At 45.0% G+C, this 19218-nt stretch overlaps 1 protein-coding gene across 1 annotated transcript in view; it reads left to right on the forward strand.

Moving 5' to 3' along the window:
• The window catches only part of ANTXR2 (ANTXR cell adhesion molecule 2), a 491546-nt gene that overhangs the window by 52704 nt on the left and 419624 nt on the right, over positions 1-19218 (forward strand). The window contains exon 3 of the mRNA XM_069644750.1: positions 17059-17130. Within this exon, the coding sequence (XP_069500851.1) occupies positions 17059-17130 (72 nt within the window). The remainder of the gene's footprint in view (positions 1-17058; positions 17131-19218) is intronic.

The following is a 19218-nucleotide window of genomic DNA, read 5'->3' on the forward strand; positions in this document are numbered from 1 at the left end:
ACACCCTTGTGTCACCTTACTTTTGAGTTTGGGTTGCTGTGGTTCACTGGTGGCCATCTTTACAAAGATGTCATTGAGGAAGATGTTTTTCAAAAAGCTATTCTCACATAGAGCCATGCCGGTCCCCTGATGCTTGGAATCAAAGATCAGATATCGTGTGCCTGCTTGGGCGCACCGCTCATGTACTGGACTTCCCAACGTACAGACAGGAAGCATAAGGCTTACAGTGCAGGCTCCTCGCCTGTGGGACTCTGGGATATGCACCATGCCTATTCATAGCATTCTGGAAGGCAGCAGAGACCTGTCTTCCTCTGAGCTCTTTCTGCAGCACTGCTCTGCCTACACTCAGGACCAGATTCCCTTTGCACCTCCATGTGGTTCTATTTGATGTTTTCATGTTATGAATGCAATAAACATGCACCTTAACCGCACCTAGAGTGTTGTGGTGGTCCATTGATGATATGTCAAGGTGGTATCATGACAACTCACTAGTGCTGAAGTTTTGTATCATTACTATGCCTGGAGTAAAATGCACACTCGACAAGTAATCCCTCCCCTACAGTATTATGGCCACCTATTAGGGTCATAGCACCCACTTTCTGGAACACTGTGTCTGCAAATTAGTGAGGTCTATAATGGAGGAACTTGGCCACTCAATAGTAATTTCTCCGCTTCGGGTCTAACTCCAGCCACTAATGAGACTTGGACTGGAGTATTGCTTCCATTCAGTAGTGGGTCCTCGCCAGAGTACCACATCTGGGGGTACTTTAGAGAATAGTGTCCACTCACAACCGAGTCCACCCCTAAAGCATTGAGTACACTCAATAGTGAATTCCCACTCTGAACCCTGTTTCCATTCCCTTATGAGACCTACGCTGGAGTAACATGGCCACTCAAGGGTGCTCCCTCCATAGAAGTATTGTGCTCTCACCTTGGAGAACCCTCCACAGGGAGATTGTGTCCACTTGTGTGTGGGACCTCCCCAGAAGTACTGTGCCCACTCATTAGCAAGATCTACCCTGGAGTAACTCCTACAATCAATAGTAATCCTCCCTCGCCTTATTGTGGGTGTTGTGCCCACTCACTTGTGTTCGTTTTGTGCCGACTCAGTGTCGAGCCCTCATCTGGAGGTTTGAGTCCACAAGTGGAAGGTTATGCATTTCCGATAGTAAGTCTCACCTGAAGTGCTGTGCACACTCAATAATAACAGCACCTCCCTTAGTAAATATTGCACCTGTCAACCTGTGAGATCCAACCTGGAGTAACGTATTACCTGGAGTAATGTATTACCTGGAGTAATGCATCTCACTATTGACACCTCTCACTCAGCTCCTCTGAGAAAGAACCCTGGCTACCAATCTATGGTTGTGTTTTCTGTAGCATGAGAACCAGACCCAATGAATGTCGGGAGAAGGGTTCAAAACAGTATCAAATTCTTCAAGAATATACCATTGGTCCGAGCAAAAGGACGCTTTCTCACGAGATCAGACAGAGGCTACATTTAATGCCAGCAGCCATCTGTCGTGCTGGGGGCACTGGTTTACATCCATTCACTGGGAAGGCCCGTGACTTTCTGCCTCCTCAACCCAGAGATGCACAAGACTTCAGTGTTTGTCCCCAATTAGGATCGCACACTAGACTATTGTCTAGCTGCAGTCGCTAATGGAAAAGCCATGGACAGTGGCTTCGTAACTAAAATATTCTAATATTTCCCGCATTCCTTCCAGCATAGATAGCTGAAAAACTATGAATGCACATAAAACAAAATCCGCTGGGTGTTGTGCACATTTTTCTTTCAAAACAATCTCGCTAATACGGGAACCAGTTGAGTGTTACATTTCCAAATGGGTGGCTAGCACGAAATCGGATTTATGACTCCAGAAGGAAAAGGCAGTGTTATTTAGAGATTAAAACATTTTTTTGGGATCAGAACATACATGAAATAGTCTTGATCGCAGCATTTGGTTAACTTATTTCCCATTATAACTTTATTGAAGGGGAGTATTGAGTGCGTGCCAGATCCCATTCTATTTCGAACTATTCACTCCCACTCGACTGTGGCTCATGTCACTTCCTTTCAGTTTGTCCTCCGCACAGGTTGTGCTTCCTGTCCAGCGCACAGTGAAGAAGCACTTGGAAAGCCATTGTCTCGTGAGCAAGAACCTATTCTGTATTCAGTATCGCTCAACTGGAGAAGATGCCTCCAAGGTCACCAAAGGAACACCGATGCTGGGATGATCTTGGGATGATCTTATCAGGAGACCCCACAGTGGGTGCACTCAAAGATCACAGCCCTTCTTCCATTGCAACAGCCATTTTGTAAGGGGGCTATCATTTTGCCGCACGTCACTTAGTCTGCACCACGCTATTAAAGAAATGATTTGGGCCAATCAGAATATTTTTGTCCAATTCAGTGAAGTTCAAACAAGAAGAGCGGAGTGTAAACTACCGGGTTTTCAAGTCTGCGCTTTCCTAATCGCACCTCAAGAAGGAGATGTTACTCGAACGAGCACTGCGGATCTAAATCACATTTGGCCGAATGATCGCGTTTGCCTGCATTTGGTTCCTGCATAATTGAATAATGAAAATAATAACAGAGGATTGGCTCATCCCACATAAATCAAGTCCTTAGCATGACTAGGAAACAGCTGCTGAAGAACAGCAACACACATGATTGGCCCCCATCAAGCAGTGCAGCTAGGGTCCCTCCCCTTTGTGAGGTGAACATGGGATTGAAACAAGCATTACCATCTACCGGGTAGTGTAGAATGACCCCCCGCCCCACAACCACCGCGCCGCCCCACCACCACCACCCACCGGCAGCGGCATGTCCTCGTCTGGTAGGAGTCAGCAGTTTAGAAATGTCTGGGCCTCCAGTCGGGCTATGTCTGTATGTCAGATATCTCCCCTTATCAGGCAGTACAGATAGACCTTATACGATTCACTCCCCTCTGACAGTATAAACATGCTCCACTATTAGGCTATATGGCCTTCCATCAGGCAGTACACAAACTGGGGTCAAGTCCTAAAAATTAGTGGAGGGACTCATCAACAAATGCACTGGATGTGACGTCGCCAGAAATTAGCATACGAAGGTGAAATATGCACAGTTCATAACATTGGCTTTGCATAACCACCCAAATTGCACAGGACGAATGACATTTGCCTTTCATTAAATCACCACACACAATACCAAGAGAGGACATTTTCTGCAACAAAAAAAAGAGAAACCGTTAAAAAGGTGTGCATGTTTTAAACTCCAAGAACCAATACAAATGTTTTCCCTGGGACTTGCAGTACCGAAATGGCACCGTTTACCCTTAGTTGTTTGTTATTTCTCATCAGGTTTTATAGTGCAGTGGTGAAGTGTCGGGCCTACAAACCTGACGAATGTGGTTTGATCCCTGCGGTCGGCTTTAATGTATGCATTCAAAGAGGACATTCAATCTTTCTCATTTTGGCTGGTGGGGGTGGGGGCTGAGTCCACTCTCTGAACAAAGTGGGTGGACTCTGCCCCCTGCATGTACCCTCGACTTGAGCCCTATAACCCAAGCAGGTAGGATAGCACTGGCGCACCCCATCAGAGAGTTTAGCTAATGGTGCAGTCATGCAGTGCAGGTGGAGATGTACAAGCTTGTAAAGGTAGTAATCGCGCATCGTGCAGGACAGGTAATGATGGCATCCGCCAGGTACTATAGCTAAGACCGCGTAAGGCAAATAAGGGAATTATCGCTCGCAGTATAGGCATGGGCCCATAGTGAGTAATGACCTTTACAGTACAGCACAGGCCCGGACCTTTTAGGCAGTATACATAATAGTCACATACATCAGGCAGTCCCAGTCATAGTTATCATATGGTTACATGTCTTTATATCAAGGTAATATATAACCAATGCCCCCAAAGCCCCGTTTCCCACCCCTAAAAACCCATCCCGACTGTTTCCCCAAAAAATGGAACCCTTTACCCCACCCCAAATACATTCACTATAAATGTTTTCAAGATAACAGATTCCATACATGGGGATTCAATATATAAGATTCGATGTAAACACTGTATACCTTATCATAGGCTCGCTATGTCCCCATTCTGTAGCTTAGGTAGGGTCTCCACTGGACTCCCCATCTGAAAGTATAATGATGGATCCACTGGGCTGTGTAGGTGACCATGAGCTCCATCAGCCTGCATAGATTGGGCCAGCGAGGAAGTGAAGACAATATTAACTGCAATTAGTCAGTTTAGGCATCGCCTTATTAACGCAGTGTTAGTAACAGTGCCGTGAAACCAGTGTGCAGTGTCCCTGTACAATGCAGGCATGGAAGGATGCAGAATGTGATCACAGCATCTATGTGCCAGTGCCCAGAGGCATGGCCAGGACTGTCTAACAAGTCAGGCTTGAAGGTAATGTGGTTGGGCCCATGGCAGTGACATTAACATCTGTAAAGGCCCACACACTGCTGCTGAGTGGGCATTTACACATTTTGGGTGGGCCTCACCAATAGAGTGGTAGGAAGCTGGGGGTCAGCAGAAAGCTACAGGGGGCTCTTAATGTGTCCCCATTCGGTGCCAGGCTTGTTATAGTGACCCGCCTTTGGAGGACAGAGGGGATGCACAGGACGCAACAGCAGGCCTCAGGTGGTTGTCAAGTTAGGGGAACCCGCCATAGGCTGAAGGCAGGGGGAATGGAGACAGAGGACCTGGCAGCCTTTAGGGGGAGCGGGAACTTGGGAACCAGAAACTCAGTGGTAGCCATGTAGCAAAATAAAGCACATGTGGCCTGAAATACAATGGCGTGCGTGTAACAATGCCATTTGGGCCAATGCATAACGCCAAGGGTGCCCTTGGGTCTCCTATGCCCAGACAATAACCCACACCAAGTCATTAAAGATTCTGCCTCAATTTGTACTCTTACCCAGTATACTCGCAGAAGACCAGTACCAACTCCACACCATTTGGTTTCAACCTTCATGTGGCTAGCACCACCAGCCGGTCAACATTTAAAAACAAAATGAAGGTATGTCATTTCAACCCTTTAAATCAGGCACATCCAGCTTCCTCCAGAAGTCAACTGCCAAAGCAGGCCTCACCAGGCCACAACCCTGACCCCCTGCTTCAGTAAGGGGGGTGGCTTACAAGTGAAGTTGATTAAACTGTAACAGTCTTGAAATGTAAGTAAACGAAGAAAATATAAACACCGCCCCCAGGGTCCACCACACTCACTCACCACATGTACATCTATATAAATCTCCACTATTGGGGCTGGGAGTTAATATTGTGTAGGTACCTTAGAAAGTTGTATTCTCCTTTAAAAGAACATAATTCCCTGAGCCCAAGGGCCTTTCAGCATTTTCAGGGCTGTCAAAGTGCGATTAATATCTTTTCCATGGATAGATTTACAGGTCCCATCTTGCGACCTGTCCCATGATAATCTGCAGATAATAACCCCCTCACTGCATTCCTTTGTCTCCATTACAATTTAAGCACCCCATGTGTGCCACATACTGTTTTTCTCAGCTTTAGGCAAGGGGGCCTCCAATGTCATGTTGAATTGGGCCCCACAAGCCTTCCAACGTTTCGGTTTTGAATATAAACACTTAAAAAAATTACTTTGAAAGGATTTGTACACCTGTCCGATTATTCGACTGGCCTGAACGTCATTCTAAATACATACACACTGGCCGCAATAAACAGTACGAGTAGAGCCAAACATCGTTCAGGTAGAAGACGTTTTTTACCCTTCTTGGTTGTTCCCTGTCCTCTCCCTGACAGTTTAGCACTGCAACGTAAGTGACACTGCGCCACCAAATGATCATAATTTGCACTGCGGGGTGCAAAGTGAGTACGCTGCCTTTTGCCCTTCACATTTGCACTCCACCTGGCAAGCAGTGCTCCCAATTGAAATGAAACCCTCCCTGACATGCGTGTACAATGGGTCCCAAAGGGGTCTGCTTACATTATGCTGATGCATAAAGCAGGCGTACCCCATGGGGATCCCCAAAATTTGTTTGAGCATTTGTACAGTAGAGAGGAAGGGAACGGCGGAACCACCCCCCCTCGCTGCTATACCAATGTTTGAAAATTGGGCGTGACGTGAATGAAAGGCGTTAAAGCCTTACTCACCCCTTTCATTCACGTTATGCCCCAGACAAAAATGAGCTCCCATGTGTCGTAATTTCATACATTGGGTTCTCATATATATGAACAAGCCTCTATATATAAATGCAATGTTAGAATAAAGGCAACGGGTATCAAGGTTTACTTTGTGTTTTTATGGGATGTGTCGATGGACATACACTCCACACTGCAGACATTAGTTTCATAACTCCAACAACAGCTTCCTGCGACACTGTTGCCTTCTCCAGCACCATCTGAGGTTTAGTTCCACCGCCACCCTCTGGTCCTGCTGCAGCAGTGCCGCTGTTACCACCTGTCGCTCTCACGGGTACCGACACTGACGAATACCCATCAAATGGTTCTCCAGGCACGCACTCTACAGAGGAGTTTGAAGATTTAGTGGCAGGTAAAATAGTGAGCCAACAGACCTACTGCCAAGAGATTTGCCCGCTTGCGAAACTGGCTCTTTTGGTGCCCTCATGTCATCTGCAGTGAAACTTTATGATCTTCCCGAAGAGTAGAAAAAAGGGTTTTCTGTACCAACCGTGGGAGACTGCCAGAAAATCAATGTTGGCCATTCCAGTACTGGAGCATATTTGGGAATACTGGCTCCTAGTAATGAGACTCAGCACCTGCATACACACCATGTGTGGACTTGGTTGTCTCTGCAGCTTTCCTCAAGAGTTATGCCAATCCTTCCTCTCCCAGAACGGTACCTCCAGACAAGGAGAGCAAACAGCTGGACGCCTCTAGTAAGGAGATCATATCTACAGCCGCTGCGACCACCAAGGCGGCTAACACGTTTGCTATCCTCTCCCACTACGATCGTGAGCTATGGTTTAAGCTTGGGCCAATACTAGACTTCCTCCCAGATTACAAGTGGAAAGCACTTACAAGAGGGTAGGCAACATCAGAACATGCATTTTCAATTGCCGCGGACATAGCCGAAACTGTTTCACCAAATGCGTAATGGAGCAGTGCTTTGCCGCCAATGGTGGTTAAAAGCCAGCAACATGAGACAGATATACCTTTTGACAGTTCCAACCTTTTTGGAAAGAGATTATTGCAACCCTGCAGAACACACCAAGAGCACGTTCCCTGGGCACTCGGCAACAGCGCAGCCAGTTATTTTGCTCCAGTAAAGCAAGGTTCTCACGACTTTGAGGAACTACAGATGCAGGAAGGGGCGATGACTCGAAGCTTCCTCCAGAAGTCAACTGCTAAAGCAGGCCTCACCAGGCCACAACCCTGACCCCCTGCTTCAGTAAGGGGGTGGCTTGTCGACTTTGTCAGTCAGTGGAAACACATCACCATTGACAAAAGGGTGCTATCTATCATTCAACATGGTCATACCCTAGAGTTCATTGGAAAGCGCCCCTCCATCCCTCCCACCCTCAAAGGTGGAAAAACACCAATCCTTGCTTCTTGTACTGGACTTCTGAGTACTCTCCAATACCTGTACTATAAAAAACTAAAATAATCGGTTCAAATGACTAACGATGTGCTTGCTGTTTGAGATTAAGCGCATGGACTAGTTCAGGTGAATGGATTGTCTTCCAGGTATTCAAAGCAATTATCAATTGCCAGCCCTGGTGGCATGTTATTTGAAGATGGATTTGGGGTCTAGGTGTGCTTGGTTGAATCTGGAACCATGGTCTGAATTACCAGCATTACACTTGTGAATGGCTTCTGCAAGGGTATGCTAAACCATTCCCCTGAAGGGCATGGCCCACCTCCCAACTTTCCAATTTGTTTGAAACGACTCCCACTTTGCCCATCCTCCAGGCTCCGGTAACCCAAGGTGTGTGCACAATATGCCACACTTTTTAAGAGCCTAGGCCCTACAAGAACACGTTAGTGTTGATGGGCGCAATATAAAGGCAGAGTTTAGCGCAGGACTCTTTCGACTCCCTCACTTCACACCTACTTCCCCTTGCCGTCACGACAATGAAAAACATGGGCAGATATAAATGTCTTCTCCTGGTTCACAAATCTATGCATGCTAAGCCACCACCGTATCTATCCTCCATCCAACTCGGAAAGCCTTCTGTAATCTCTGCTCTAGCACCTCGCCCCTCCCTGTGCTTCCTCTCGCTTCCACACGTTTGCTTTTCTGGCTCCGCTTGTATGGAATTCTCTTCCCCTGGACATCCAAGAAACAGTTCACACCAATTTGTTAAAAGCCAAATTATAAGCCTACCTTCTCGCCTCGGAGTTATCCTCTTAACCTACCTCTCATCTGCGTTTGTGCTAACATCTTTCCCTCACCTCTAACCAGCCTCTGTCCTTCACTTTCTTTGCCTCCACTCTAAAACTTCTACTATCATGGTCACATCCCAAACATAACTGGTTGTACCACCTATCAGTAGTTAAACATGTCTAATGTTGGTTGTCCTTAATCCACCCATGTATTGTCCCTGGTAACTATTCCATTTACGCCCCTCTAGAACCTGGTCAGAATGTCCAACTAGCTCACCCCATTGTAAGTAGCTCAGTGCTTCCCCTCAAACTGATAGCTTATCTATTGTACGTTCTATTGCGATACAAAGAACATTGCTCTTCCCTGTATACAAATAAATAAATGTTCTCTTGATCGGTGCCATAATTGAGTGATACGACACCGTAGGCAGTGGTCGCAGGGATTGCAATGAAACCTAGGGCTGCTACTCAGACTTTACCCTAACACTAATTTGAATGGTAGATTTTGCATTGTGTCCTCTTGAATAACAGGAACTCTCTGAACACCACAAAGTGCTGAAGAGATTTTTGTGCATGGGTAAAGAAATAGATTTCTATTACGCCTGCACAAATCAGGCCGGTATAATTCTGCATGCAACTAATGACTTGCACAGGAAGTGGAAAATTGGCAACCCCCTTCCCATAACGTTAAAACACACACAATATTTTGTTATTCTACTGTTAGGTAAGATTTTTAACCTCAGAACCTTTTGTTTCTACTGGTGGATTATTTTTGTTTATACCTCTGTGAGTGAGAACCTTTTCCCACACTCACAGAATCGTTGACTCATTTTATGGGTGTCATTTTTAAGACTCTCCATAGTGTCTTTTAAAAGTTATTTTCCTTGACAACTTTTGCCAATAAATGCCTATTGTTGCTGGGTTTCTCTAAGGGCTCCCCTTTTAACTTTCTCTGGCTTTCCTTGTGAGAACTACAATTCCCAAGGGTAGAAAGGATCTTTGGATCCCCTTTACATTTTATTTGGTGAAACAAGGCACACCCCACCTTATGTGGTGTGCTGGGGAGATAGAATGTATCCCCTTTAACACTAATGATATGATATGATATTTTATTTATATCGCGCCCATTCACAGTTGTTTCAATACTGTAACAATTTTGTTACAAAGCTTACCTTTAATGGCTGGTGGCAGTGATACCTTTTATTAATTCCGTGCACTGTTACGGCGGGTCGTGTCCACATCCCTGGTAAAGGCACCCATGGGTGCTCATTTTACCAAAATGGCCCCTGTCTTGATTTTTCGCCATTTTTGTGTTGTGTTCCTTCTACTTTCTCATTCCTTCCCCTGACATCCAGGGTAGGAAAGTCCTTTGTGTGATTTCGACCTCCGGCGGGAGTCCTATGGTCTCCCTGCCCAGGCTCCTGAGTGTCTGTGAAGGCAGGAAGCGAGGGAAGAGTCCAAAACTCTGCAGCCCTTTGTCTTCCAGCCTTAGTGCATGATTCCAGTTCAAACTGGTAGGCTGGCTGTCCTGAAAGGATTGCCAACCCCCCCAAGTTTGAATGTTGCATGGCTGTTTCACTGGCTGGGTTCCTGCTTAAAAGTCTGATCCTGGAAGCTGAAGAGGTAGTCAACCACTGGAAGCAAAACCAAAGAGGAAGTGAAGAATTTGCGACTGAAACTATTTCAAGATACTGGAGAGCCTGCCTTGTAACCGGAGCGTGCTGTAGCCCTTCTTTCCAATCAATCTGGGGACTCCAAAAATGACGACACCGACCCAGAGCCTGGTGAGACCCACTAGACTCAAGACGACTTGCATTTTGAGCCATCCGACGCCATGCTGCGACTTTGCGGGCTGCAATACCCTGGCACCTCGAGCCACTGTGTGGTGCACAGTCTTCCGAATTCCGAATCTCACTGACACTTCGTGGGCATCCTGCTTGATCTCCAGAGGAACGATTCCAGTCTGAAAAGCCTCCTCACCAGAGTACTAGACCTTGCAAATTACAAGAATCCGACCAGCAATATTCTGTCTACTTCTGTGGTCCTGAAAAAGGCACCAAACCCACAGAGCCGCATCCAGCTGTGAGGAAAACTTTGCCTAGAGCCTTCCCCATGATCCTTGCTGCTAACGTCCTTGCAGTGTCCTGTATTCTTGATGAAGGAATTCAACGACTGGGTTTTTGGCTGCAAATCCTGCAGTCCTCCTGCTGCAAAATCTTCTTCTGTGCTGAGGTACTGTGTTGGCTTGGGTATTTACTTACCCTAAGTCTCTTATGATTCCTGTGTAGTTTTGGTGTGTTTTCTGTAATCGGGAGTCCTCTCGTTCAGTGCACCCAGGACCCTCCTAGGGTGTCTTCTGTGAAGCCTCTGGACCCTCAACTAACTCTTAAGTAAAGTACGGACTTGTTCTAACAGTCTTCCTTAGGAACTCTGACTTTTGCTACTTAAGAACATATCCTGACCTGCCCATTGGACACTAGATCTATGTGACCCCCCCTTCTGCCACTGAGAACACTCATGCTCCAAGAATAAGGGAAAGACTTCTAAGGATTGGGCCTTTTGCCTAGAAAAGAGAATAAGTGTTTGAAAGTTACTTACTTGCAAAAGAAGTTGGTAACTGTAACTCTGAGAGTGAACAGTTACAAAAGTTATTACTTAGCTTAGAAATATTCTGCCATTCCGAAAAAGTATATATAAGGTAGTTTTACTTACCTTAGAAATGGTTTGCCATTCTGAAAAGTATATGTATCCTCTTTCTTTCCTTAGAAACTGTTTTGCCATTCTAACAGAAAGTAGATGCAAGGGTAAATTACTCACCTGTGATTTGGTGGTGCCTCTTCCCAAAAGTAATGCTGTTGGTTTCACTTCACTATTCCTGTTAGGATAAATGTATGAGTGTCCCCCAACTGTGTCTTGCTTCCCCTGACTTGATGTTAGCCTGTCCTGAATAAGTCTGCATTAGGTTTTACCTACCTAGAACAACTTTGAGTCATTCATAAAGTGTAACACTGGGTTTTACTTTGCCTGGTCTGTTGTAGACAGACACAAGAACAGTCTTGGGTTTATACCTGAGTTTAAGTTGCTCCTGTAAAAAGTGTATAGGTTTTACTTACCTTGAGTATAACTGTGTTATCCTAAAATAAGTTAAGAGTTATTGCTTTCCTTAGTCTGTGAACTGAAAAGCAACTGTAATTCAATATTACACCCCAAGGTCCAGCTCCTCTAGAATAACTGTGTTACCCTGAATCAGAGTTATAGGTTTATACTGTTCCTATAATCTGTGTTTCACTATATTAGAACATTTTATTGTCCAGTTTATATTACTATGTAATTTCTTGCTGAGCGTCACAGTACAACTGATAGGGTCTACTACCCTTATATTACTGAAAGTAAACTAAAAAGTAACTATTGGTTTGACTTCCCTAGAACTCCTGTTAGGTGTTCCAAATTAGGTTATATGCTTTGGTCTGTGTACCTTCAAGCATAGTGTTGTGTTTTTCTATAATGTGTTTATATGATCTGTGATAGTGCTTATTTCCCCCAAGATTGATCTGGGCCTACTTGTATTTAAACCATGTATTTTTCATATAACATATTGTTTCAGTGTTTCTTTGCACCATTTGCTTTACATTTTCATTTGAACTCATTCTACATCCCTCTCTCCCTCCGAAGATAAGCCTAGCTGCTCTGTCTACGCTACCCTGAACTTGGGTTGTACAGCCTTATACTAAAAGTGGAGTCTTGTACTGTCTTGGTTGAATGGTTTTACTAAGCCCTTAGTTGGACTTCAGAAAAACTCTTCTCTAACATCTACCATATTTTCTTTGGTTAAAAAAAGTCTCTTGGTTTTGATACGACTTGAAATTCAGGGACAATTTCGACTTTTCTTACCCAAGTTGGGTTGCATTTGTGTGAGTGGGCAGCGTAGCCATTGTTTGAAATCCAGGCGAACAGAGAATGTAGCCATGATATTGAATCTAGGTGAATGAAGAATTTAGCCAATGCCAATGTTTAGAATCTAGGAGAGTGTAGAATGTGGCCAGTTACGGAACCCAGAAGAATGTAGTCTGCAGACATTCTACTGAATCTAGGTGAATGTAGACTTTAGCTAATGTATGGAATCTGGGAGCATGCAGATCGTAGCGACTAAATTAAGTCTAGGTGACTTAGAGTGAAGCCAATGTATTATAACTAGGCAATTGTTAGAATGTAGCCAATGCACTGAACCTCTCACACTCCCTGCTTATGGAAACTAGCCAAATGCACGGCCACCGACGCACGCACATCTGCCATCATACACTACTCGAAGACACTTTGCACAACATCTCTGCCATAAGAATGTAGCTACTGTTGGTGACAAAAATACGATAGGTAGATGCACAGATAATGATTATCCCGCTCTCGCATACCCTATATAGACTACCTCAAACCACGCATCCACATACCAGCTCAACATAGGTGGCTAGCAGGGACTTGGCCACCCCTTCATATCTTCGTATTGGCCAATATGCACACACACATACTAGCACCTCCTTGAATGTTCCCATTCCTGGACTCTGGTTCCCAGAGGGCGTTCAACCGACAGTGTGTTGGGACCATACTAATGGTGAAAGGTGCTATACAAATGACACATTACATTACGTGCAGCATGGTACATAGGCTATGGTTGCCAGAAACCAGGTGCAGCAGCAATTTCCTCTGCTATTCCATACGTACACTGAATTACAAGTAATTTACAGATTGAGATATTCTTGGAGTTTTTCCTTACTGCAGCGTATGCTTGCTCAGTGTTAACAATAATAATACAAATAATTGCCACACTTTACCTATTGAATGACATTAAGGCACTACTAGTTATCATTGTTCACCAACTTAATGATACTAATTTCTCCATCTTGAAAAGGATGAGCAGCTGAGTAGGCTACACAGAGATTCACAATTGTGACACTGAGTCAGGGTTGGACTATGAACCAAAAGAGGCCCTGGAAATAATTTTCAAAGTGGCCCCATATTACACTTTTCAGCAAGCCCAACCCTTTTCCTGTGGTAAAATTTGGAAATACCTCCCAAAAGGGGCCCAGATTGCAGAGGTCTACCGGGAAATCTTCATAGTTCCTTATAGACCAGTCTACCCCTGCATTGAGTCAAGACACCCAGTTCTCTGCAGGTGAAACATTCGCCCACTGTGCTATCTTACTGACGAGGTACACAATGCACACCACAAATAAATAAGACAATGATTTGCAGGGTTTTAAATAGATATCGCAGTCCTGTTTTATAACGCTTGTTCAAACATCAGGAGACCTTTCATAGTCTAATTGCGATATTGCTACTTACATGTAATAAGAAAATTACATCACTACTGCAACTGTAATCATTTATTACAGTTGTATATGACTTCACAATGCCCACTGGCATAGCCAGCCCAGAACTCTGTTTCCACAGAGTACAGCTAGTGATAGTATGCTTTGGGTGCACTAGAGGAGTTTAGCACCGAAGAGCAACACCCTATCAACATTTAACCACTCATCTTAAAATCTCTTGCAGCAGATTGAACAAGGGATCGGGTATTAAATGTAATGCCGGTGTGGCCATGGGCCAAGTACTATAAGGACTGAAGTACACCCTACTGTATGTAAAAAGGATACTGCAAGCCACCTCAGTGTTCGGCCTCATTCCTATATTTGGTCATTGAACTCCTCAATGAATTACAAGATCCTTCTAATGTATGGTGGGGGTGCTTTGAATTACTGCCAAACTCGGAAGGACAGGCGCCGTCATAAGTGGCAGGAATCCAACCTATGTCTGGCAGGTTTCTTGTTGAGTGCTGTATATTACTCACTTAGAGTTGTTGATTAAGAGAAAATATTTAATGCAATCTGGAGGTTATTCATAGCAACCAGAGACGTCCTATGTGTGAGCAATGGACCAACGAAATTGAAATCGGCATTACTATTAAAGCGTTGGGATGGAACATAGATTGCTCATGAATGTTATTGACGCATATCTAATTGTAACATTGAGTGACATCTAAAGATAATTGCACAATGTACCCAAGTGCTTTCATGACGAATATAAATTGGATCCCGGAAATGATATTATTTGCTCTAGGTTTTGTATAACATATATGTTAGAGAGAATTCCCAGAAATGTGCTAATTCCTCTCTACCTTAGAGATCCCCAGCAACTTTGCTGGATTTTGAGGACTTGCATTTTTTACCTGGAGAGAGCGAGACCCTTTTTCCCACTCTCTCATGTATTTTAATGTGATTTTGAACTCTGTTTCTTTTGGTTGTAGAGTCTTACAAACTCCATAGGCATCATCTTTTTACATTGTGTCACACAGCACCTTTTGTGGCACAGGGATGTTTTTTAAACTTCCCAAGGTTTAAATACCTTCTCTTGGCTAAACTACTGTTTCCAAGAACAGTGAAGTGAAATTGACTTTGCTTACGTTGTAACTTTCTAGACCCAGCACGCACTATCTTATGATAGGGGGCTGGAGGGATTACTTAGTATCCCCTTTGTCTAACTTCTCATGTAACATTTTTATGTTACCCGTTCCTCGATGCATGGCTGGTGGCAGTGGTTTACTTTACACTGCCGTGGTGTGCATTTACCGCAGGCTGCGTTCGCAGCTGCAGTAAAGCACCCAAGGGTGCCATTTTTGTCACAATGGCCCGATCTTCTTTTTTCGCCATTTCCTTGTGGTAAGGTCCTTCTTGAGATTTACTCTGCGTGCCAAACCAGGTTTGGTCCCTTTGTTCGATTTGCCTTCAGCGGGATTCACAAGTGAAGCCCGCTTCTGGCTCCAGGGTGTCTGGCGGGGGCAGAAGCAAGGAGGGGTGACCAAAACCCCCTGTGCTTAGCCTCCTAGTAGACAGGAATGCACTCTTAGGTGATTGGCCAGCTGGCTGTCCAGCAAGGACAGCCACCCTGCTGGGTGACTGATAGCTAGGCTGGAATGAATGGTAGAAAACTGCATAAAAGGCAAGGATTTTTGGCTTGGAAGGCAGAGTCGACCACTGGCCGAAGGAATCCAAAGAAGAACTTGAAGAGGACGCCTGCTGCAACTCCTGGACCGTTGGTTTGCCCGGTGAAGCCCTGCTGCTGTGCTGAAACTCCAATTTCGTTTCGACTAGAGAAGTCCTGCAAGGGCGACTTCTCCCCTTGTGTTGGTGGGACCAATCAACTCCAAAGTAAGCCACCTCGATGTCCTCTCGGAGCTGGTTGAATTTCCGAATATCCAGGGAGAGGAACACCAGATCGTGTGCGTTGCTTTTAAGCTGGCGAAGAGCTCCAGGAAGATCCTCTGGACTCCCAGGAAGCAGGACTGACTGAGCCTGAGCCACCTCAACAGAGTGCTGGACCCCAGATGCAAGGAAAGCCCATCTCGACAGCCAGGAACCACTGTGTTGCTATTTGCGGTAGACGCGAGGAGCTGAAACACCGAAGTGCCACTTGTTTGAAGATTGCCGGTTACGGTCGGGGACCATTCCATTGCAGTCCCCAGACCCCAGACGTCCTACCTCTTGTCTCCAAGACTGAGGCCCAGGAACACCAGGATCTGCAGAGCTGCACTGCACAGGATCAGAAGCCATCTGCTGCACTTTTCTTCAACCTAAAGGTACCGTGCAGTCTAAGAGAACTTACTTCTTGTCGTGTAACCTCACTTGTCCTCATTGGAGACTTGTCTTGGTTGTATCTGTAGAGTTGCTAACAGCTTCTTTACCTCACAAGCCTAATCAGATTGTGGCCCTACTTTTGATTTCTTCTATTTTAAAAAGACTTTAACATTGTGCAAGACTTTCTACTTACATGCAAGAAGTGCTTCAGTTCACCTTGACTTTTGCTAACTTATCATTGGCTGGCCTGGCTCCCTGAATTACTATTCTCTCCTCTGCTTATATGTTGTGTCCTCCTTCCAGGAAGGAGTTAACTGACTTTGCATTGGGGGGTTATTTTGAAAGTACTTACCTGCTTAAGAATAACTGTGTGAATACTTGTCTTATTCTGAAACCTCTTTTCTTTGACACTCCTCCCAAGGATAATCTAAATGCAACAGTGATATATTAATGTCCCCAGCACCCTAACTATTGAAGTCACATGAGGGTGTAGGTAGTGTCCGTGGGCCATCCCAAAAGGGTACTTACTGATTTAGGAAACTAAGAGTGTGTATTTTGAAGTGTATTTGTGTGTTGCTTTATATTGCCCCCTTCTGAAGGAGGCTTACTCTGACTGTTAAATTAATAATTGTTTAATCAAGAAACTTTATGTGTAAAGAGTTTATTTGAATACTTGTCATTGTAAATCTCTGTGTAACTCCCCTACAGCTCACATTGACCCCCCTTGAGATAATCTGGGCTGCTCAACACGCTATCAACCTGTGTAGTACAGACTTCTACCAAAGGTTGGGTTCCTATTGCCAGGAGGTCAGGGTTGTTGTAGTGCACCCAAAGGGTACTGCATACAATCTTGCCTAACAATATAAATCATGATGCTACATAAAATTAAACAAAATGTTACACAGATGGCAATCTGTGGTCTTCTGCTGCATTGTGGTGATATGAAAATAACGTAGTCTCAATGCAGTACACATCTGCCCCCTGTGTGCACACATCATGGGTGTCATAGGGAGGACTGCCTAGGAATTTGAAAGTGAAGATTTACCGATTAACTATAAGGTTGCAACCTTTTTATATTTTTGTTTTGCTGCAATAATCCCCTTCTTTTCCTTTCCTTTCTAGTCCTAGGATGAGATTGTCCTACATAGTGTTTTCGACGCAGGCTGCCATTCTTTTGCCACTGACGGGAGACAGGTGAGTTGATCGCTGTTGATTCCCCAGTGATCTCCTCCAGTAGAGCGCAGATTGTTTATAATGTACTTGTACTTTCTTAGTTTTAAGAGATTGAGGAGAAACTGATATTGGGCCTCATTACGAGTCCGGCGGTAACCGAGGCGGTAAAACCGCCTGGTTACCGCCATACTCGTATTACCATTCCGCCTCCGTGACTCCCGGAAATACCAGGGCATTACGGCCCTGGTGTCCCGGGAATTCCGGAGGCGGAATTCGGTAAATCCCCATTCCCATTGAGTCCAATAGGACTCAATGGGAATGGGGAAGTGGAAACACCGGCACCATCTCGTGATGGTGCCGGTGTTTCCACGTCCGCCTGCAGGCGGGCGGTGTTAAACCCGCCAGGTCAGACCTGGCGGGAACATCACCTCCCGCCTGCAGGAGTCGGGATTGGGCGGTCCGGAATTAACAGTGGCGGTGGGTTTACCGCCACTGTTATTTCCGAACCGCCCAACCTGTAATGAGGCCCATTGTCTTAAAGTATTATTTCATCACAATGTACTTGCATCTTTTGTACTATGTGTACTTTGACTTTACCATCAGTATACACTCTGAAAACAATTGTGCATGTTACGCTAGTGCTTTTAAACGCATTAATCAAAATCATGTATACACGGAAAGCAATACCGGTTGATGGAGGTAGCAGATTAAAAAAAAGACACATTACCTTATACATTACTTATTAGCACCCATGATCCAAGCCTACGTTTCAAGCAACCCGAAGTCTGCTCTTATCCGCCCCACTATCTTCCCCACCACGCTCCCCTTCTCACTTGTCTTAGGCCCCTCCCTGATCACACCCGACCCAGTGGTCGAAGTGTACAAAACGAAGTAGTGGAGCTATGTTCCCTGCCGGTCTGCCCCACTCTCCACAAACCCCACTGCTGCGCCCCCTTCCAAACACAGTCCAAACCCCCCAAACAAACACACTTATTATTTAAGGGAACATTCAGTGCAGTGCACTGAAGTGCAAGCTTCAACTTCTTCCTACACTTTTATTTTAAAACTAAACCGTTCCGGAACGGTTTCTTTCTAAAATAAAAGTATAGGAACAGTGAAACTGAAAAACAAAAAGTATAGGAGCACCGCTCCCGCCCACTTCGACCTCTGACCCGACCTCACTTTCCTGATTCCAGCCCAGCCGCCGATTCAGCTCCAGTCTCCTGAGCCGCAGTGGAAATGGAAGAGGGGCTCTACATGGAGCCCCGCCTTCCATCTCGACTTCAGCCATCTTAAGTATTTTTTTTTTAATGAATGCAGCGAGCACGTACCATTCATTCAAGCAAAATACGCTGCAGTTAGCACCCTGGGTTTTTTCGATTGAAAAACCCAAAGTGCTAACAGCAATAACACCGGATGGGGTGATAATGTCGCTGGGGCTCATCATTAAGGGCCTCACAAGGAAGGCGTTACTTCCCGATCCAGCCCTCAGGATATTGCTATAATAAGTTCCTTTCACATTATCCAGAAAAGCCTATTTCTTTGATCGTTGACAATCAATCTGTGGTATGTTCATGGATGATAATGCTTTGTCCATGATATGTGTCTTGGGTTTTCTAAGAGCCTTTGCATTTGAAGAAGCAGGGATTTGTCAGATCCTTGCAAAGACTTGCTAGCCTGTTTCATAGGTTTATGATGCTTCTAATAGGCCCATAGAAATGTAGTGCTATATAAGCAAAAGTGATTAATATTGTTAGTTGTAGTGAAATTCTCACCTCAATCCCTCTTTAGAAAAGCATGTCCTTGATTGTGAAGAGCCCTGTTTAAAGTGCTATTGACTTGAGACTATTTTGTTCTAGGCTTTATTTGGAGCTGAAAATGTAAAGAAGTTGGGCCTACCTCTGTCAAAATGTTCATGCCCGTGTTTTCTGCTTGTGCTTGATTCTAAGAGAAATGCTCTGGCTCCAGTGGCTTGGTTTAATCTGGTTGTATACTAATTGACCCTTTCACAGTTGACCTCGGGAGAATTGACCTAATTTGGATGGTCAATTAGGAAATGTATGCGGGGGGGAAACCCCCCGCAATCCCCTGCCCAATCCCAAACCCCCT

Source organism: Ambystoma mexicanum, chromosome 2p (assembly GCF_040938575.1).
Source record: "Ambystoma mexicanum isolate Mex_15411 chromosome 2p, UKY_AmexF1_1, whole genome shotgun sequence".
Taxonomy (NCBI): domain Eukaryota; kingdom Metazoa; phylum Chordata; class Amphibia; order Caudata; family Ambystomatidae; genus Ambystoma; species Ambystoma mexicanum.